The sequence below is a fragment of the Salmo salar genome, chromosome ssa04 (assembly GCF_905237065.1).
Source record: "Salmo salar chromosome ssa04, Ssal_v3.1, whole genome shotgun sequence".
Taxonomy (NCBI): Eukaryota; Metazoa; Chordata; class Actinopteri; order Salmoniformes; family Salmonidae; genus Salmo; species Salmo salar.
Genome location: NC_059445.1, coordinates 4,334,520 through 4,357,300, shown reverse-complemented (window position 1 = coordinate 4,357,300; position 22,781 = coordinate 4,334,520). Strand labels below are relative to the sequence as shown.

The following is a 22,781-nucleotide window of genomic DNA, read 5'->3' as shown; positions in this document are numbered from 1 at the left end:
TTTGGGTAACACGGGGTTTTGATTATTTTAAGAGAGTTGCTTAATTAAGTCTGTTTTGTATTCCAGAATGTATTACTTCTTGATTTTGTCTTCATGTCTTTATCTTATTTAGTGTCTCTTAGATTCTTTATCTTATTTAGTGTCACTTAGATTCTTTATCTTATTTAGTGTCTCTTAGATTCTTTATCTTATTTAGTGTCTCTTAGATTCTTTATCTTATTTAGTGTCTCTTAGATTCTTTATCTTATTTAGTGTCACTTAGATTCTTTATCTTATTTAGTGTCTCTTAGATTCTTTATCTTATTTAGTGTCACTTAGATTCTTTATCTTATTTAGTGTCTCTTAGATTCTTTATCTTATTTAGTGTCACTTAGATTCTTTATCTTATTTAGTGTCTCTTAGATTCTTTATCTTATTTAGTGTCTCTTAGATTCTTTATCTTATTTAGTGTCACTTAGATTCTTTATCTTATTTAGTGTCTCTTAGATTCTTTATCTTATTTAGTGTCTCTTAGATTCTTTATCTTATTTAGTGTCTCTTAGATTCTTTATCTTATTTAGTGTCTCTTAGATTCTTTATCTTGAAGTGTTTCCATTATTAGTCCATGTATTATTATAATCATCTGTTCATTCTTTGTATTTAGATTTTTTTAAATAAAGGGGGTTGTTGTTGTTTACCTCTCACGTTATTGATTATAAATGTTATAATATTGATTATGATACAGATTGTTATGATGTTAGTAGTATATAGAACATGATGTAATTCTCTTATGATCTGTGTGTTACAGAGAATATACATTAGATTGTGTGGATATGTTCCAGATGAAGACCTGTTGTTCTCTAAACTGTCATGTAATCACTGAATGCTTTTAATAAACTCACAGGCTGTCAGTTTTGTGTGATTTCCCCTCCAGTTTTTTATTTCACGGTGGTCAAGGGGTTATTGATCATTAGTGATACCATCAGTGACACCAGACATCAGCTCAGCCCAGAGGTCCAGCTCAGCACCTTGACCCTTAGTGACCTCTCCCCCAGACAGACAGACAGACAGACAGACAGACAGACAGACAGACAGACAGACAGACAGACAGACAGACAGACAGACAGACAGACAGACAGACAGACAGACAGACAGACAGACAGACAGACAGACAGAGGCAGAATTCTGCATTTTCATATGACAATAACAGCTTTCTTATGCAACTGGAGGTGTTCTGAATATCAGTACACAGGACAACAACTCCCATTGTTAGAGACATAGACATGAGCATCTTGTCACTATATACAGATGACAACACGCATGACTAAAGACAGTACAGGATGGGGAACGATCTAAACAGGATGACTAAAGACAGTACAGGATGGATGGGGAACTATCTAAACAGGATGACTAAAGACAGTACAGGATGGGGAACGATCTAAATAGGATGACTAAAGACAGTGCAGTATGGGGAACTATCTAAATAGGATGACTAAAGACAGTGCAGTATGGGGAACTATCTAAATAGGATGACTAAAGACAGTGCAGTATGGGGAACTATCTAAACAGGATGACTAAAGACAGTGCAGTATGGGGAACTATCTAAACAGGATGACTAAAGACAGTACAGGATGGGGAACTATCTAAACAGGATGACTAAAGACAGTGCAGGATGGGGAACGCTCTAAATAGGATGACTAAAGACAGTGCAGGATGGGGAACGATCTAAATAGGATGACTAAAGACAGTGCAGTATGGGGAACGATCTAAATAGGATGACTAAAGACAGTGCAGGATGGGGAACTATCTAAACAGGATGACTAAAGACAGTACAGGATGGGGAACTATCTAAATAGGATGACTAAAGACAGTGCAGGATGGGGAACGCTCTAAATAGGATGACTAAAGACAGTGCAGGATGGGGAACTATCTAAACAGGATGACTAAAGACAGTACAGGATGGGGAACTATCTAAATAGGATGACTAAAGACAGTGCAGGATGGGGAACGATCTAAATAGGATGACTAAAGACAGTGCAGTATGGATGGGGAACTATCTAAACAGGATGACTAAAGACAGTACAGGATGGATGGGGAACTATCTAAATAGGATGACTAAAGACAGTACAGGATGGATGGGGAACTATCTAAACAGGATGACTAAAGACAGTACAGGATGGATGGGGAACTATCTAAATAGGATGACTAAAGACAGTACAGGATGGATGGGGAACTATCTAAACAGGATGACTAAAGACAATGCAGTATGGGGAACTATCTAAATAGGATGATTAAAGACAGTGCAGTATGGGGAATGATCTAAATAGGATGACTAAAGACAGTACAGGATGGGGAACTATCTAAATAGGATGACTAAAGACAGTACAGGATGGATGGGGAACTATCTAAACAGGATGACTAAAGACAGTACAGGATGGATGGGGAACGATCTAAATAGGATGACTAAAGACAGTGCAGTATGGGGAACGATCTAAACAGGATGACTAAAGACAGTGCAGTATGGGGAATGATCTAAATAGGATGACTAAAGACAGTGCAGTATGGGGAACTATCTAAATAGGATGACTAAAGACAGTGCAGGATGGGGAACTATCTAAACAGGATGACTAAAGACAGTGCAGTATGGGGAACTATCTAAATAGGATGACTAAAGACAGTGCAGTATGGGGAACTATCTAAACAGGATGACTAAAGACAGTGCAGTATGGGGAACGATCTAAATAGGATGACTAAAGTCAGTGCAGTATGGGGAACGATCTAAATAGGATGATTAAAGACAGTGCAGTATGGGGAACGATCTAAACAGGATGGCTAAAGACAGTACAGGATGGATGGGGAACTATCTAAATAGGATGACTAAAGACAGTGCAGTATGGGGAACTATCTAAACAGGATGACTAAAGACAGTGCAGTATGGGGAACTATCTAAATAGGATGACTAAAGACAGTGCAGTATGGGGAACGATCTAAATAGGATGACTAAAGACAGTGCAGTATGGGGAACTATCTAAACAGGATGACTAAAGACAGTGCAGGATGGGGAACGATCTAAATAGGATGACTAAAGACAGTGCAGGATGGGGAACGATCTAAATAGGATGACTAAAGACAGTGCAGGATGGGGAACGCTCTAAATAGGATGACTAAAGACAGTGCAGTATGGGGAACTATCTAAATAGGATGACTAAAGACAGTGCAGGATGGGGAACACAAACACAACTGAAATATTTGATCATTTAATAGTAATTTCCTATTTATCTATTGATCACTTCCAAATGTGGACCTGACAGAGACAATGGAAGATTTTACATTTTTTGGTAATTGAATGTTCACTATTTCTGTTATTCTATTCAAATATTTTTCCAAACGCCCGGCAAAGGAAAGGCACCCTGTGTGAAAAATTCTATGAGAAACAGTGACATACACTCTGAATGACCTAAATTGATCAATTCCAAATGGAAGCTGTACTGTTCATATTGGTCTTTCACAGTCAGGCCAACCCAAGCTGTACTGTTCAGTAGGATGATAGTAGACCAACCCAATCTCTACTGTTCAGTAGGATGATAGTAGACCAACCCAAGCTGTACTGGTCAGTAGGATAATAGTAGACCAACCCAAGCTGTACTGGTCAGTAGGATAATAGTAGACCAACCCAAGCTGTACAGTTCAGTAGGATAATAGTAGACCAACCCAAGCTGTACTGTTCAGTAGGATAATAGTAGACCAACCCAAGCTGTACTGGTCAGTAGGATAATAGTAGACCAACCCAAGCTGTACTGTTCAGTAGGATAATAGTAGACCAACCCAAGCTGTACTGGTCAGTAGGATAATAGTAGACCAACCCAAGCTGTACTGGTCAGTAGGATAATAGTAGACCAACCCAAGCTGTACTGGTCAGTAGGATAATAGTAGACCAACCCAAGCTGTACTGTTCAGTAGGATAATAGTAGACCAACCCAAGCTGTACTGTTCAGTAGGATGATAGTAGACCAACCCAAGCTGTACTGTTCGGTAGGATAATAGTAGACCAACCCAAGCTGTACTGTTCAGTAGGATAATAGTAGACCAACCCAAGCTGTTCTGTTCAGTAGGATAATAGTAGACCAACCCAAGCTGTACTGGTCAGTAGGATAATAGTAGACCAACCCAAGCTGTACTGGTCAGTAGGATAATAGTAGACCAACCCAAGCTGTACTGTTCGGTAGGATAATAGTAGTCCAACCCAAGCTGTACTGTTCAGTAGGATAATAGTAGACCAACCCAAGCTGTACTGTTCGGTAGGATAATAGTAGACCAACCCAAGCTGTACTGGTCAGTAGGATAATAGTAGACCAACCCAAGCTGTACTGTTCAGTAGGATAATAGTAGACCAACCCAAGCTGTACTGTTCAGTAGGATAATAGTAGACCAACCCAAGCTGTACTGTTCAGTAGGATAATAGTAGACCAACCCAAGCTGTACTGTTCAGTAGGATAATAGTAGACCAACCCAAGCTGTACTGTTCAGTAGGATGATAGTAGACCAACCCAAGCTGTACTGTTCGGTAGGATAATAGTAGACCAACCCAAGCTGTACTGGTCAGTAGGATAATAGTAGACCAACCCAAGCTGTACTGTTCAGTAGGATAATAGTAGACCAACCCAAGCTGTACTGGTCAGTAGGATAATAGTATGCCTACAATTGAAACAGAGAAACTGAATTTTTGTTCAGGTTTTCGTTCTCTATGTCAGACTTTTTTAAACAGAAAAACAATACAATTGCATGTTCTAAATCAATAACAATGCTTAAACCACATCTGGAGACCACGATTGAGGTTTGGGAAAAATCTGAAATTTTGATTTTTGAGAGTAGTTCCCCTTTAATCAAGTGTGCAGGCACCTAGCACTATTGCTTGGTTAGCAGTGTTTCTGTAGTATAGGCACCTAGCACTATTGCTGTATTAGCAGTGTTTCTGTAGTATAGGCACCTAGCACTATTGTTGTATTAGCAGTGTTTCTGTAGTACAGGCACCTAGCACTATTCGTTGGATTAGCAGTGTTTCTAAAGACAATCACCTGGTGTAACCAACTTCACACAGCACCCCAGCTGAAAGGCACATGGACACCCACAATTCAGGTTGACTCGGTTTTTATCTGCAGTAAAATATTTCAAACAGTGATGACAGGCATTGACAGGACGGTCACAGCCACACGTTCAATGCTCTCAGAATCTCTCTCTCAGACTGAATCTACAAAGTGATTGTATAATATACATGTGTTGTGTTTAGAAAAATAACCAAAATACAGGAAAGCATACCTGCAGTAAAAGATATCAAACAGTGATGACAGGCACTGACAGGACGGTCACAGCCACACGTTCACTGGTTAGGTAGGACACAAGATATCATTTAGATAGGAGCGACAGTAGTGATACATGTTTAGGTAGACACAAGATGATAGGGCGTGGCACGAATTACAAATTCCTCAAATCCAAAAACTTCAATTTTTCAAACATATGACTATTTTACACCATTTTAAAGACAAGACTCTCCTTTATCTAACCACATTGTCCGATTTCAAAAAGGCTTTACAACGAAAGCAAAACATTAGATTATGTCAGGAGAGTAACCAGCCAGAAATAATCAGACACCCATTTTTCAAGCTAGCATATAATGTCACAAAAACCAAAACCACAGCTAAATGCAGCACTAACCTTTGATGATCTTAATCAGATGACACTCCTAGGACATTATGTTATACAATACATGCATGTTTTGTTCAATCAAGTTCATATTTATATCAAAAACCAGCTTTTTACATTAGCATGTGACGTTCAGAACTAGCATACCCCCCCGCAAACTTCCGGCGAATTCACTAACAATTTACTAAATTACTCACGATAAACGTTCACAAAAAGCATAACAATTATTTTAAGAATTATAGATACAGAACTCCTCTATGCACTCGATATGTCCGATTTTAAAATAGCTTATTGGTGAAAGCACATTTTGCAATATTCTAAGTACATAGCCCAGCCATCACGGGCTAGCTATTTAGACACCCGGCAAGTTTAGCACTCACCAATATCAGATTTACTATTATAAAAGTTTGATTACCTTTTGTTGTCTTCGTCAGAATGCACTCCCAGGACTGCTACTTAAATAACAAATGTTGGTTTGGTCCAAAATAATCCATCGTTATATCTGAATAGCGGCGTTTTGTTCGTGCGTCCCAGACACTATCCGAAATGGTAAATCAGGGTCGTGCGCATGGCGCAATTCGTGACAAAAAAAATCTAAATATTCCATTACCGTACTTCGAAGCATGTCAACCGCTGTTTAAAATCCATTTTTATGCAATTTTTCTCGTAAAAAAACGATAATATTTCGACCGGGAATGTCCATTTAGCTAAACAGAGGAAAGAAAACAAAGCTTTCGGTCGACGCGGGCACGAGCCTGAGTCTTACAGTACTGTAACTAGCCACTACCCAAACGCGCTACTTTTTTTCAGCCAGAGCCTGCAAAGCCACGATTCAGTATTTTGCCGCCTTCTGAGAACCTATGGCAGCCGTAGGAAGTGTCACGGGACAGCTAAGATCCTCACTCTTCAATAAACAGAGACAAGAAGAACGACACCTTGTCAGACAGGCAACTTCCTGCATGAAATCTTCTCAGGTTTTTGCCTGCCATATGAGTTCTGTTATACTCACAGACACCATTCAAACAGTTTTAGAAACTTTAGGGTGTTTTCTATCCAAAGCCAATAATTATATGCATATTCTAGTTACTGGGCAGGAGTAGTAACCAGATTAAATCGGGTACGTTTTTTATCCAGCCGTGTCAATACTGCCCCCTAGCCCTAACAGGTTAACTTCTTGCCGCGCGGATCCCGTGACCGGGATCAACATCCAGCGAAAAAATCAGAGCGCCATATTCAAAACCAAATCTAATAATTTCTGTTTCTCAAACATAGGACTATTTTACACCATTTTATAGATACACTTCTCCTGAATCGAACCACGTTGTCCGATTTCAAAAAGGCTTTACAGCGAAAGCAAAACATGACATTATGTTAGGAGAGTACATCGACACAATAGCCACACCGCCATTTTCCGACCAACCACATGTATCACAAATAACCAAAACACAGCTAAATGAAGCACTAACCTTTGACAATCTTCATCAGATGACACTCCTAGGACATCATGTTACACAATACATGCATTCTTTTGTTCGATAAAGTTCATATTTATATATAAAAACAGCATTTTACATTGGCGCGTGATGTTCAGAAAATATTTTCCCTCAAATGCTTCCGGTGAATCAGCGCTACAATTTACAAAATTACTATTAGAAAACATTGGTAAAATATAATATTGTCATTCAAAGAATTATAGATTAACATCTCGTGAATGCAACCGCATTGCCAGATTTAAAAATAACTTTACTGGGAAATCACACTTTGCAATAAACGAGGCCATGGTGGGTTAGCGCCACCTTGGAGTCATCTAAAATCAAATATACTATTGTAAATATTCACTTCCCTTTGATTATCTTCATCAGAAGGCACTTCCAGGAATCCCAGGTCCACAACAAATGTAGTTTTGTTTGAAAAAGTTAATAATTTATGTCCCAATAGCTCCTTCTTGTTAGCGCGTTCCGAAGGCTACTCAAAATGTACGAAGCGCGCGGGACTTGTCGTCTTGAATGTGCAATTTTTTATTTATTTACGTTTGTTCAAACATGTCAAACGTTGTATAGCATCAATCTTTAGGGCCTTTTTCAATCAGAACTTCAATAATATTCAAGGCGGACGATTGCATTGTCTTACAAAACGTTTCGGAACGAGAGAGTACCCACGGGCATGCGCATCATAGTAGTAATGGCCCTCCCCCTATGACAAACTTTCCAGGCCTCTCGTTCGGTCACTTTTTACCGGAGAAGACTCAAACCACAAGACTGTTGACATCTAGTGGAAGCCGTAGGAAGTGCTACATGAATCCTAACTCACTGTGTGTTTCATAGGCAAAGGGCGTTGAAAGTGATTCCACACATCAGATTTCCACTTCCTGTTATGATTTCTCTCAGGGTTTTGACTGCCATATGAGTTCTGTTATACTTACAGACACCATTCAAACAGTTTTAGAAACTTTAGAGTGTTTTCTATCCAAATATAATAATAATATGCATATCCAGGCTTCTGAGTTTGTGTAGGAGGCAGTTTAATATGGGCACGTATCTTTTTTCAAAATTCTCAATAGCGCCCCCTGGCCTTAACCTCTTACATCTAGACGTTCCGCTAGCGGAACACCTGCTCCAATATCCAATGATAGGCGTGGCGCGAATTACAAATTCCTCAAAAATACAAAAACTTCAATTTTTCAAACATATGACTATTTCACAGCATTTTAAAGACAAGACTCTCCTTTATCTAACCACACTGTCCAATTTCAAAAAGGCTTTACAGCGAAAGCAAAACATTAGATTATGTCAGCAGAGTACCCAGCCAGAAATAATCAGACACCCATTTTTCAAGCTAGCATATAATGTCACAAAAACCCAGAAGACAGCTAAATGCAGCACTAACCTTTGATGATCTTCATCAGATGACACACCTAGGACATTATGTTATACAATACATGCATGTTTTGTTCAATCAAGTTCATATTTATATCAAAAAACAGCTTTTTACATTAGCATGTGACATTCAGAACTAGCAAACTTCCGGGGAATTTACTAACAATTTACTAAATTACTCACGATAAACATTCACAAAAAGCATAACAATTATTTTAAGAATTATAGATACAGAACTCCTCTATGCACTCAATATGTCCGATTTTAAAATAGCTTTTTGGTGAAAGCACATTTTGCAATATTCTAAGTACATAGCCCAGCCATCACGGGCTAGCTATTTAGACACCCGGCAAGTTTAGCCTTCACCAAAATCAGATTTACTATTACAAAAATGTTATTACCTTTGTTGTCTTCGTCAGAATGCACTCCCAGGACTGCTACTTCAATAACAAATGTTGGTTTGGTCCCAAATAATCCATCGTTATATCCGAATAGCGGCGTTTTGTTCGTGCGTTCCAGAAACTATCCGAAATGGTATATCAGGGTCGCGCGCATGGCGCAATTCGTGACAAAAAATGTCTAAATATTCCATTACCGTACTTCGAAGCATGTCAACCGCTGTTTAAAATCAATTTTTATGCAATTTATCTCGTAAAAGCGATAATATTCCGACCGGGAATCTCCTTTTCGGCAAACAGAGGAAAAATCACAAGGACGGGGGAGGCCAGGGCACGCGCCTAAGCCCACAGTCCCTTGATCGGCCACTTGAGAAAGGCGATAATGTGTTTCAGCCTGGGGCTGGGATGACGACATTCTGTTTTTTCCCGGGCTCTGAGAGCCTATGGAAGACGTAGGAAGTGTCACGTTAGAGCAGAGATCCTTTGTAATTGAATGAGATGGCAAAGAAGTTCAAGAAATGGTCAGACAGGCCTCTTCCTGTAAAGGAATCTCTCAGGTTTTGACCTGCCATTTGAGTTCTGTTATACTCACAGACCATTCAAACAGTTTTAGAAACTTTGGAGTGTTTTCTATCCAAAGCCAATAAATATATGCATATTCTAGTTACTGGGCAGGAGTAGTAACCAGATTAAATCGGGTACGTTTTTTATCCAGCCGTGAAAATACTGCCCCCTAGCCATAACAGGTTAAGGTGCGTCAAGAGGTTAAAAAGGCCCTATAGATTGATGCTATACAACGTTTGACATGTTTGAACGAAAGTAAATATAACTTTTTTTGACTTTTCGGCGTGACATTTTGGCTGCGCTTCCTACACTTGGAGTAGCTTACTGAACGCGCAAACAACAACGAGGTATTTGGACATAAATTATGGACTTTATCGAACAAAACAACATTTATTGTGGACCTGGGATTCCTGGAAGTGCATTCTGATGAAGATCATCAAAGGTAAGAGAATATTTCTAATGCTATTTATGATTTTAGATGACTCCAAAATGGCGGGTATCTGTATTGCTTGATGTCTTTTTTTGAGCGCAGTACTCAGATTATTGCAAAGTGTGCTTTCCCCGTGAAGCTTTTTTAAAATCTGTCACAGCGGTTGCATAAAGGAGATGTTCATCTATAATTCTTTGAATAACAATTTAATATTTTATCAACGTTTATGATGAGTATTTTTGTAAATTGTTGTGCTGATCCACCGCAGTATTGGAGGCAAAATATTTTCTGAACATCACGCGCCAATGTAAAATGCTGTTTTTGGATACAAATATCAACTTGATTGAACAAAAAATGCATGTATTGTGTAGCATGATGTCCTAGGAGTGTCATCTGATGAAGATCGTCACAGGTTAGTACATAATTTTAGCTGATTTTCTGGTTTTTATGATGCCTGTCCTTGCTAGGAAAATGGCTGTGTGGTTTTTCTTGTGTTGGAACTGTCCTAACATAATCTAACTTTATGCTTTCGCCGTAAAGCCTTTTTGAAATCGGACAATGCGGTTACATTAAGGAGACGTGTATCTTTAAAATGGTGTAAAATAGTCGTATGTTTGAGAACTTTGAATTATGACATTTTGTGGTTTTGAATTTGGCGCTCTGATTTTTCACTGGCTGTTGAAAAGTGTGAACCGTGGATGGGACGGTAGCTTCCCACCTCCCCAAGAGAGGTTAAGAACAGTACATCTCTTCAAGGTGACATGGGACATTGTTAACAGTACATTCTGGTAATGTAACAGTCTAGCAGTCAGGTGAGCAGTCTTTGCCTGTGAAATCAAAGCATGAACAGAATGAGGTACATGAACAGAATGAGGTACATGAACAGTCAGTAGGCACATAGCAACAGTATCAACAACAAGCCAACACTGTTTCCATAGCAGCAGCCACCACTCTGAGACAACACACCAGACCCCTCACAACCCTGTCAAGACTTTTATAGTAGTAACCCACCAGACCCATTACCACCCTGTCTAGTCTTTTATAGTAGTAACCCCTCACCACCCTGTCTAGTCTTTTATAGTAGTAACCCACCAGACCCCTTACCACCCTGTCTAGTCTTTTATAGTAGTAACCCCTTCACCTTAGACCCCTCACCACCCTGTCTAGTCTTTTATAGTAGTAACCCCTCACCACCCTGTCTAGTCTTTTATAGTAGTAACCCACCAGACCCCTCACCACCCTGTCTAGTCTTTTATAGTAGTAACCCCTCACCACCCTGTCTAGTCTTTTATAGTAGTAACCAACCAGACCCCTCACCACCCTGTCTAGTCTATTATAGTAGTAACCCCTCACCACCCTGTCTAGTCTTTTATAGTAGTAACCCACCAGACCCCTCACCACCCTGTCTAGTCTTTTATAGTAGTAACCCACCAGACCCCTCACCACCCTGTCTAGTCTTTTATAGTAGTAACCCACCAGACCCCTCACCACCCTGTCTAGTCTTTTATAGTAGTAACCCCTCACCACCCTGTCTAGTCTTTTATAGTAGTAACCCACCAGACCCTCACCACCCTGTCTAGTCTTTTATAGTAGTAACCCACCAGACCCCTCACCACCCTGTCTAGTCTTTTATAGTAGTAACCCACCAGACCCCTCACCACCCTGTCTAGTCTTTTATAGTAGTAACCCACCAGACCCCTCACCACCCTGTCTAGTCTATTATAGTAGTAACCCACCAGACCCCTCACCACCCTGTCTAGTCTATTATAGTAGTAACCCACCAGACCCCTCACCACCCTGTCTAGTCTTTTATAGTAGTAACCCACCAGACCCCTCACCACCCTGTCTAGTCTATTATAGTAGTAACCCACCAGACCCCTCACCACCCTGTCTAGTCTATTATAGTAGTAACCCACCAGACCCCTCACCACCCTGTCTAGTCTATTATAGTAGTAACCCACAGACCCCTCACCACCCTGTCTAGTCTTTTATAGTAGTAACCCACCAGACCCCTCACCACCCTGTCTAGTCTTTTATAGTAGTAACCCACCAGACCCCTCACCACCCTGTCTAGTCTATTATAGTAGTAACCCCTCACCACCCTGTCTAGTCTTTTATAGTAGTAACCCACCAGACCCCTCACCACCCTGTCTAGTCTTTTATAGTAGTAACCCCTCACCACCCTGTCTAGTCTTTTATAGTAGTAACCCACCAGACCCCTCACCACCCTGTCTAGTCTTTTATAGTAGTAACCCACCAGACCCCTCACCACCCTGTCTAGTCTTTTATAGTAGTAACCCCTCACCACCCTGTCTAGTCTTTTATAGTAGTAACCCACCAGACCCCTCACCACCCTGTCTAGTCTTTTATAGTAGTAACCCACCAGACCCCTCACCACCCTGTCTAGTCTTTTATAGTAGTAACCCCTCACCACCCTGTCTAGTCTTTTATAGTAGTAACCCACCAGACCCCTCACCACCCTGTCTAGTCTTTTATAGTAGTAACCCACCAGACCCCTCACCACCCTGTCTAGTCTATTATAGTAGTAACCCACCAGACCCCTCACCACCCTGTCTAGTCTTTTATAGTAGTAACCCACCAGACCCCTCACCACCCTGTCTAGTCTATTATAGTAGTAACCCACCAGACCCCTCACCACCCTGTCTAGTCTTTTATAGTAGTAACCCACCAGACCCCTCACCACCCTGTCTAGTCTATTATAGTAGTAACCCACCAGACCCCTCACCACCCTGTCTAGTCTATTATAGTAGTAACCCCTCACCACCCTGTCTAGTCTTTTATAGTAGTAACCCACCCTCACCACCCTGTCTAGTCTTTTATAGTAGTAACCCACCAGACCCCTCACCACCCTGTCTAGTCTTTTATAGTAGTAACCCCTCACCACCCTGTCTAGTCTATTATAGTAGTAACCCACCAGACCCCTCACCACCCTGTCTAGTCTTTTATAGTAGTAACCCCTCACCACCCTGTCTAGTCTTTTATAGTAGTAACCCACCAGACCCCTCACCACCCTGTCTAGTCTTTTATAGTAGTAACCCCTCACCACCCTGTCTAGTCTTTTATAGTAGTAACCCACCAGACCCCTCACCACCCTGTCTAGTCTATTATAGTAGTAACCCCTCACCACCCTGTCTAGTCTTTTATAGTAGTAACCCACCAGACCCCTCACCACCCTGTCTAGTCTTTTATAGTAGTAACCCACCAGACCCCTCACCACCCTGTCTAGTCTTTTATAGTAGTAACCCCTCACCACCCTGTCTAGTCTTTTATAGTAGTAACCCACCAGACCCCTCACCACCCTGTCTAGTCTTTTATAGTAGTAACCCACCAGACCCCTCACCACCCTGTCTAGTCTATTATAGTAGTAACCCACCGCCCCTCACCACCCTGTCTAGTCTTTTATAGTAGTAACCCACCAGACCCCTCACCACCCTGTCTAGTCTTTTATAGTAGTAACCCACCCCTCACCACCCTGTCTAGTCTATTATAGTAGTAACCCACAGCCCCTCACCACCCTGTCTAGTCTTTTATAGTAGTAACCCCCCCTCACCACCCTGTCTAGTCTATTATAGTAGTAACCCCTCACCACCCTGTCTAGTCTTTTATAGTAGTAACCCCCGACTCACCACCCTGTCTAGTCTTTTATAGTAGTAACCCACCAGACCCCTCACCACCCTGTCTAGTCTTTTATAGTAGTAACCCCCTCACCACCCTGTCTAGTCTATTATAGTAGTAACCCACCAGACCCCTCACCACCCTGTCTAGTCTATTATAGTAGTAACCCACCAGACCCCTCACCACCCTGTCTAGTCTTTTATAGTAGTAACCCACCCTCACCACCCTGTCTAGTCTTTTATAGTAGTAACCCACCAGACCCCTCACCACCCTGTCTAGTCTATTATAGTAGTAACCCCTCACCACCCTGTCTAGTCTATTATAGTAGTAACCCACCAGACCCCTCACCACCCTGTCTAGTCTATTATAGTAGTAACCCACCAGACCCCTCACCACCCTGTCTAGTCTATTATAGTAGTAACCCACCAGACCCCTCACCACCCTGTCTAGTCTATTATAGTAGTAACCCCCTCACCACCCTGTCTAGTCTTTTATAGTAGTAACCCCTCACCACCCTGTCTAGTCTTTTATAGTAGTAACCCACCAGACCCTCACCACCCTGTCTAGTCTATTATAGTAGTAACCCCTCACCACCCTGTCTAGTCTATTATAGTAGTAACCCCTCATCACCCTGTCTAGTCTATTATAGTAGTAACCCACCAGACCCTCACCACCCTGTCTAGTCTTTTATAGTAGTAACCCACCAGACCCCTCACCACCCTGTCTAGTCTTTTATAGTAGTAACCCCTCACCACCCTGTCTAGTCTTTTATAGTAGTAACCCCTCACCACCCTGTCTAGTCTTTTATAGTAGTAACCCACCAGACCCCTCACCACCCTGTCTAGTCTTTTATAGTAGTAACCCACCAGACCCCTCACCACCCTGTCTAGTCTTTTATAGTAGTAACCCACCAGACCCCTCACCACCCTGTCTAGTCTTTTATAGTAGTAACCCCCCTCACCACCCTGTCTAGTCTTTTATAGTAGTAACCCACCAGACCCCTCACCACCCTGTCTAGTCTTTTATAGTAGTAACCCACCGCCCCTCACCACCCTGTCTAGTCTATTATAGTAGTAACCCACCAGACCCCTCACCACCCTGTCTAGTCTATTTATAGTAGTAACCCACCAGACCCCTCACCACCCTGTCTAGTCTTTTATAGTAGTAACCCCTCACCACCCTGTCTAGTCTTTTATAGTAGTAACCCACCAGACCCCTCACCACCCTGTCTAGTCTTTTATAGTAGTAACCCACCCCTCACCACCCTGTCTAGTCTTTTATAGTAGTAACCCACCAGACCCTCACCACCCTGTCTAGTCTTTTATAGTAGTAACCCACCCCTCACCACCCTGTCTAGTCTATTATAGTAGTAACCCACCAGACCCCTCACCACCCTGTCTAGTCTTTTATAGTAGTAACCCCCTCACCACCCTGTCTAGTCTTTTATAGTAGTAACCCACCAGACCCCTCACCACCCTGTCTAGTCTTTTATAGTAGTAACCCACCAGACCCCTCACCACCCTGTCTAGTCTATTATAGTAGTAACCCCTCACCACCCTGTCTAGTCTTTTATAGTAGTAACCCCAGCCTCACCACCCTGTCTAGTCTATTATAGTAGTAACCCACCAGACCCCTCACCACCCTGTCTAGTCTATTATAGTAGTAACCAACCAGACCCCTCACCACCCTGTCTAGTCTTTTATAGTAGTAACCCCTCACCACCCTGTCTAGTCTTTTATAGTAGTAACCCACCAGACCCCTCACCACCCTGTCTAGTCTTTTATAGTAGTAACCCACCAGACCCATCACCACCCTGTCTAGTCTATTATAGTAGTAACCCCTCACCACCCTGTCTAGTCTTTTATAGTAGTAACCCACCAGACCCCTCACCACCCTGTCTAGTCTATTATAGTAGTAACCCACACCCCTCACCACCCTGTCTAGTCTATTATAGTAGTAACCCCCCCTCACCACCCTGTCTAGTCTTTTATAGTAGTAACCCCACCTCACCACCCTGTCTAGTCTTTTATAGTAGTAACCCCTCACCACCCTGTCTAGTCTTTTATAGTAGTAACCCACCAGACCCCTCATCACCCTGTCTAGTCTATTATAGTAGTAACCCACCAGGCCCCTCACGATGCTGTACTTCATCATTCACTGGTCTTAAATCAGAAACACCAATCGCCTGAGGCCTTGCAAGTGGGTGAAATGGGAGTGTTACAGGGCGAGTCAGGACAAACCACAATTGGTTCCCCTCCCTTCATTCTGCCTATGTCATATTTATATTTTGCCCATAGAGTGTCTGGGATGCCTGCCAACAAGGGTGAATCATCACTCAGCCCCACCATCTGTGTCACCACTTTAGGATGTTCTAACCCATATACACCTCGCCCTACTGGTGTAACCCAGCAGAGAGGATTACAAAACGTTTGCCTGCTTGGAGGGAACTTAGATCCATCAGGCAGTGGTTGCCAATCAGAAACCATTGACACTCCCTTTAGCCAGACTCCAGTATCCTCCCCCTCAACCTTAGCTGACTTGGCTATAGACACGTGAGGCCCACTTTTCTGGAACAGATGGAACTTTTTCTGGGGGTTAAAGTCACCCCTGAAGCACAGAAATCATCACTGCAGTAAATAACCAAGACAACAACTGCTCTTTCAGACAACTATGTGGTAGCCAAGATTTGTCATCATGGAGGTCTCTTGTCAATGGTGAGAAATGGGAAGTGCAATGCAAGTATGTACATATCATGAAGCTGCTTGCGGGATTCCAGTGGGTTTTTCTTGCCAATGAAAGAACCCGCTCAAGAGTAGTGCAGTCATTTATAACATCCCATGAATAGTATCAGTCACAACACTCAGACATCAACATCAGATAATCATTGTTCCCTTCATCATGGGTTACTGTTAACCCTTCTGCTTCACACATAATGTTAATTCTGTGCCAGGTTGCTGCTCCTGACAATGTCTAGCAAAATGTCCATGAACCCACAGGTGTAGCAATTTCTATCACCGGGTGGTTGTCCCCTGTCTCCTCCTCTGGGATCCCCACGTCCACCGCCTCCTCTTCCCCCGGTACCTTGGTAGAACTGTAGTTGAGCAGCCTGCAGTGTCTCTCCCTTCTTTGGCCTTTCTCTTTTCTTCCTCTTTCTCACCCTGCTGCCTTTCGGCGTGTTTGCAGTGCTGGGTAACCGTCTGCAGTGGCTCAGTCTCCCAGCTGATACAGGTAGTTCTCACTGTCTTCTGGGAGTCCTCCTTTAAGCCATTCACAAGGGACACCTTCAACAGATGGCTGTAGGCCTCTTCTCCTGGCCTCAACCCACTGTTTAGACGGAAGCAGGTCTCCAGCCTCTTTCGGTAGTCTTCCAGACACTCTTCTTTTGAGGGCAACCCTGGATGGCTGGCCAATCAGACTTTGGAGGATACACGTCTTTATTCTGTTACCCAAAACAGTGAGTTGAAGCTGGTACGCACAATCTGGTAACCATTGGTGATTTAGATCTTAGTCGCCCTACACGTCCATCCACTGCAGTCCCATTTTCTTCCTACACGTCCATCCACTGCAGTCCCATTTTCTTCCTGAAGATGTGGGCTACCTCAGCTGTGGAGCGTTTACACTGTCTGCAGAGGAGATTTCTGTCGGCCACAAACTTCACCGCATCTTTTCTGGGGTCAGGCAGCTCCTTCGCGATGTCAGTAATTTCATCATGTCGCCAGGTTTTCTGGATCCACACCTCTGGTCTCCAGTCATCGTAGGCGTCACCTCCTGCAGCCCTTGGTCATGGCTGTGGGATGGGGTACACCACCAGGGGAGCCTGTCTTCTGTCTTATTTCTGAAAGGGATATAGTCTTGTTTTAACATAGTTTGTGAAGGTTGTTGGGGTTCAGGCTTGGCTCTGGTTTTCCTCCTTGTCCATGGGAGTGACGAAGTCTGCCGTCTCACTGGTGTTGGAGGGCTTTAGAGGGGAGATGGGGGAGAGAACTCCCCCCTCAACCTCCTTTTCCTCTTCTTCCTCTGAACTGGAGGGAATCTCCATCTCAGCAGCCTTCTGGATCAGAGGTCTGGGTACAAGGGTTCTTTGTTGGTTCTCGGTCTGACAATCTCTTCTTTGAAGACTGTGGCTGCGGCTGCTGCTGTTTGAGGGACAACAACTTGAGAGGGAGCTGAGGGAGCGGGAGGGTGTTGATGGGCTGCCTGTGGTGGTGCCTGTGGTGGAGCCTGTGGTGGAGCCTGTGGTGGAGCCTGTGGTGGTGCCTGTGGTGGAGCCTGTGCTGGTGCCTGTGGTGGTGCCCGTAGTGGAGTCTGTGGTGGTGGGGGTTGATAGGAAGGGGTGCAATAGGGCGGGGGAAAGTCTCTATCGACGTCTTCGCTATTTCGTCTTTTAGTAGTGTCACTGTTGGTCGGGGGTTCAGTCTCAGTAATCTTTACCATTATATTTTTACACTGTTCAGCATACCGTCTCTCTGCTTCTCTTTCCCACATTTCTAAAACTACCCCAGTGCCAGTCAGCTGTCACTTTTCCCTTTAACTTTCCATTCTTCCTTTCATAGTCTTCTAGTTTAACTCAATGTGGCTTTTATTGGAAAGTCAGCTAAAAGAACAGGATGGACTGAAGAACTGTGGTCACTCTCAGAGGGTCTTTCTCTTATGTCGTGTGACCAAGTTACTCGGAAGCAAAGATGATTGGAAACAATACAGATCTATTCTGTTCCTCAAGTTTACCTCCCGAGTTGCCAGGAATGTCCTTGACTACAAGCCTAGACCAGCTTCTAGGAGCAAAAAGGGAACCATCCCTTTACAGAAGCACAGCATTGGTAGAATAGAAATGTCTTACTATTGTTAAGCACATAATTGTTAACTATTAATATTAAACAAATCAGGTAAATACGTATATGTTTCTCTCACAATCCAAAGGGGGGTTGTACTTTCCTATAGAAGCTGAGACCTAACTCTAGTTCGTTGGGTTCTTAACTCTGCACCTTTTGAGTGATTGTTGACACCTCCAGATTTACAAATCTTACAATAAAATAAGTTGTTTTAAAGAATCTGCAGTCTCTCTTCCATTCTGGTTAGAATTTCCACGACAAAAGACATACAGTATGTCAACTACATGGTACTGTAACTTTAAGCTTTGTGCCAATCATACTTGATGCTTTTTGTGATCAGTCAATTTGTGACATTCCTTCAGAAGGATTTTTACATTGTAGTTTTTATCAGATTGCTGTGAATATGTTTCTACAGTTGCAGTGTGTTACTAATCCATGCGTTTCTGTTGTTGTCGAAGTTGTAATTCAACTACATGTTACTGTAATATTCAGACAGACATACAGTAGATCAACTACATGTTACTGTAATACACAGACAGACAATAGTTCAACGACATGGTACTGTAATAATCAGACAGACAGATGTAACACGGTTGGTTGTTTTCACTTGCCTCAAAATAAATGTGTATTTAATGTTCAAGCATTCTTATTGGTTGGTTCAATTCCGATGACAATAAGGTGTGTTGTCATTGGCCCCGCTTGCAGACAGGGGGAGATGGCGAACGTTAGGTCTCCCCAGTATGAAAATGTGATGCAGGATTTCACCATCGACAGCCATCAACATCATTAAGCCCTGCAAAACTAACGTGCTGTTTTCTGTTTAACTACACAACTAACGTGCTGTTTCCTGTTTAACTACACAACTAATGTGCTGTTTCCTGTTAAACTACACAACTAACGTGCTGTTTCCTGTTTAACTACACAACTAACGTGCTGTTTCCTGTTTTAATAACCTGTCTAACAGCTTCTGATACTGATGACATCATAACCTGTCTAACAGCTTCTGATACTGATGACATCACAACCTGTCTAATAGCTTCTGATACTGATGACATCACAACCTGTCTAATAGCTTCTGATACTGATGACATCACAACCTGTCTGATACTGGTACTCCATCAAAACCATAAAAAACTTAACAACTCACATCCTGTTGTAAATCAAAGGGGAGAACATTCAGGTTCATTCTGTAACTGCTCAAACCATCGATACGGCTGGCTAGCCTGTTTTCAAACCATCGATACGGCTAGCTAGCCTGTTTTCAAACCATCGACACGGCTGGCTAGCCTGTTTTAAAACCATCGACACGGCTGGCTAGCCTGTCTTCCAACCATCGACACGGCTGGCTAGCCTGTCTTCCAGCCATCGATACGGCTGGCTAGCCTGTCTTCCAGCCATCGACACGGCTGGCTAGCCTGTTTTAAAACCATCGACACGGCTGGCTAGCCTGTCTTCCAACCATCGACACGGCTGGCTAGCCTGTCTTCCAACCATCGATACGGCTGGCTAGCCTGTCTTCCAGCCATCGATACGGCTGGCTAGCCTGTCTTCCAGCCATCGATACGGCTGGCTAGCCTGTCTTCCAACCATCGATACGGCTGGCTAGCCTGTCTTCCAGCCATCGATACGGCTGGCTAGCCTGTCTTCCAGCCATCGATACGGCTGGCTAGCCTGTCTTCCAACCATCGATACGGCTGGCTAGCCTGTCTTCCAACCATCGATACGGCTGGCTAGCCTGTCTTCCAACCATCGATACGGCTGGCTAGCCTGTCTTCCAACCATCGATACGGCTGGCTAGCCTGTCTTCCAACCATCGATACGGCTGGCTAGCCTGTCTTCCAACCATCGATACGGCTGGCTAGCCTGTCTTCCAACCATCGATACGGCTGGCTAGCCTGTCTTCCAACCATCGATACGGCTGGCTAGCCTGTCTTCCAACCATCGATACGGCTGGCTAGCCTGTCTTCCAACCATCGATACGGCTGGCTAGCCTGTCTTCAAACCATCGATACGGCTGGCTAGCCTATCTTCAAAGAAGCCTCTTCCAGAGTGAATGGAAGGAAAATAAACTCTGTAGTTCTGTTCAGGACTACACGACAAGTCACCGGATACCGGTCAACTACAAAGGACAACAGTATAAGACTTGTTGGAACCATGTTGGACAATCAGAGCCTTACAAGCGTGCCCCTTTCCAAGGCGGCCCTGTTCAGAGAGCGATACACGGTGAAACCAGGCATTTCACGTAAATACATTCATGTTTTCTTACTCAAAGCGGGCAGCGTTTTGTGCGCAAAGTATAAGGTTACTGCAAGTGAGCGTTGTTTCTGAATGTACCAATGTTAAGTATCTCTGTCCATCTCTCTCCCTCTCCATCTCTTCTTTAACCTGTCTAGGATAGGGGGCAGTATTTTCACGGCCGGATAAAAAACATACCCGATTTAAACTGGTTACTACTCTTGCCCTAATAAATTATTAGTAGATTTGGATAGAAAACACTCAAAAGTTTCTAAAACTGTTTGAATGGTGTCTGTGAGTATAACAGAACTCATATGGCAGCCAAAAACCTGAGAAAATTACAAGCAGGAAGTGGCCTGTCTGACAATTTGTGTTCCTTCTGTGTTATCTCTATCGGAATTACAGTATCTTTGATGTTACGTGACACTTTCTAAGGCTTCCATTGGCTCTCTGAAGGTGCCAGAAAGTGGATTGGGCGTCTGCTGTCTCTGGGCTAGGTACAGGAACTCTGTTTGTGAGTGGTCTGTCTGGGGGCTCAGAGACAGGAGATGCGAGGTCACGAGAGATCACCATGTTTTTCTTTCCGTATTTGAATGAATACAACATTGTCCGGTTGGAATATTATCGCTATTTTACGAGAAAAATTGCATAAAAATTGATTTTAAACAGCGTTTGACATGCTTCTAAGTACGGTAAAGGAACATTTTGAATTTTTTGGTCACGAAATGCGCCCGCGCATCGCCATTTGGATAGTGACCTGAACGCACGAACAAAACGGAGCTATTTGAATATAACTATGGATTATTTGGAACCAAAACAACATTTGTTGTTGAAGTAGAAGTCCTGGGAGTGCATTCTGACGAAGAACAGCAAAGGTAATCCAATTTTTCTAATAGTAATTCTGAGTTTACTGAGCCTCGACGTTGGCGAGTGTCTGAATAGCTAGCCTTGATGGCCGAGCTATGTACTCAGAATATTGCAAAATGTGCTTTTGCCAAAAAGCTATTTTAAAATCTGACACCGCGATTGCATAAAGGAGTTCTGTATCTATAATTCTTAAAGTAATTGTTATGTATTTTGTGAATGTTTATGCTGAGTAATTTAGTAAATTCACCTGAAGTTTTCGGTGGGTATGCTAGTTCTGAACATCACATGCTAATGTAAAAAGCTGGTTTTTGATATAAATTTGAACTTGATTGAACAAAACATGCATGTATTGTATAACATAATGTCCTAGGAGTGTATATGCTTGCTTTGAAAATGGCTGTGTGATTATTTCTGGCTGGGTACTCTCCTGACATAATCTAATGTTTTGCTTTCACTGTAAAGCCTTTTTGAAATCGGACAATGTGGTTTGATTAACGAGAGTCTTGTCTTTGAAATGGTGGAAAATAGTCATATGTTTGAGAAATGTAAGTTATAGCATTTATAAGGTTTTTGTATTTCGCGCCACGGTCTACGACTGGCTGTTGAATAGAGTGGGACGCTGACGTCCCACTAGCCCAGACAGGTTAACCTCTTACATCTAGACGTTCCGCTAGCGGAACACCTGCTCCAATATCCAATGATAGGCGTGGCGCGAATTACAAATTCCTCAAAAATACAAAAACTTCAATTTTTCAAACATATGACTATTTCACAGCATTTTAAAGACAAGACTCTCCTTTATCTAACCACACTGTCCAATTTCAAAAAGGCTTTACAGCGAAAGCAAAACATTAGATTATGTCAGCAGAGTACCAAGCCAGAAATAATCAGACACCCATTTTTCAAGCTAGCATATAATGTCACAAAAACCCAGAAGACAGCTAAATGCAGCACTAACCTTTGATGATCTTCATCAGATGACACACCTAGGACATTATGTTATACAATACATGCATGTTTTGTTCAATCAAGTTCATATTTATATCAAAAAACAGCTTTTTACATTAGCATGTGACGTTCAGAACTACTACAAACTTCCGGGGAATTTGCTAACAATTTACTAAATTACTCACGATAAACGTTCACAAAAAGAATAACAATTATTTTAAGAATTATAGATGCAGAACTCCTCTATGCACTCGATATGTCCGATTTTAAAATAGCTTTTTGGTGAAAGCACATTTTGCAATATTCTAAGTACATAGCC

The 22,781-nt window shown here is 42.5% G+C and overlaps 1 protein-coding gene across 1 annotated transcript; it reads right to left on the bottom strand.

Annotated features, from left to right (window-relative positions):
- Positions 1 to 17,469: 17,469 nt before the first annotated feature.
- Positions 17,470 to 18,017, bottom strand: LOC106594433 (variant surface antigen A-like). Its single transcript, XM_014185807.2, has 2 exons — positions 17,981 to 18,017; positions 17,470 to 17,888 (listed from the first exon to the last, which is right to left on the bottom strand). The coding sequence occupies exons 1-2, from the start codon at positions 18,015 to 18,017 to the stop codon at positions 17,470 to 17,472; spliced, it is 456 nt and encodes a 151-aa protein (XP_014041282.2).
- Between the last annotated feature and the right edge of the window lie 4,764 nt (positions 18,018 to 22,781).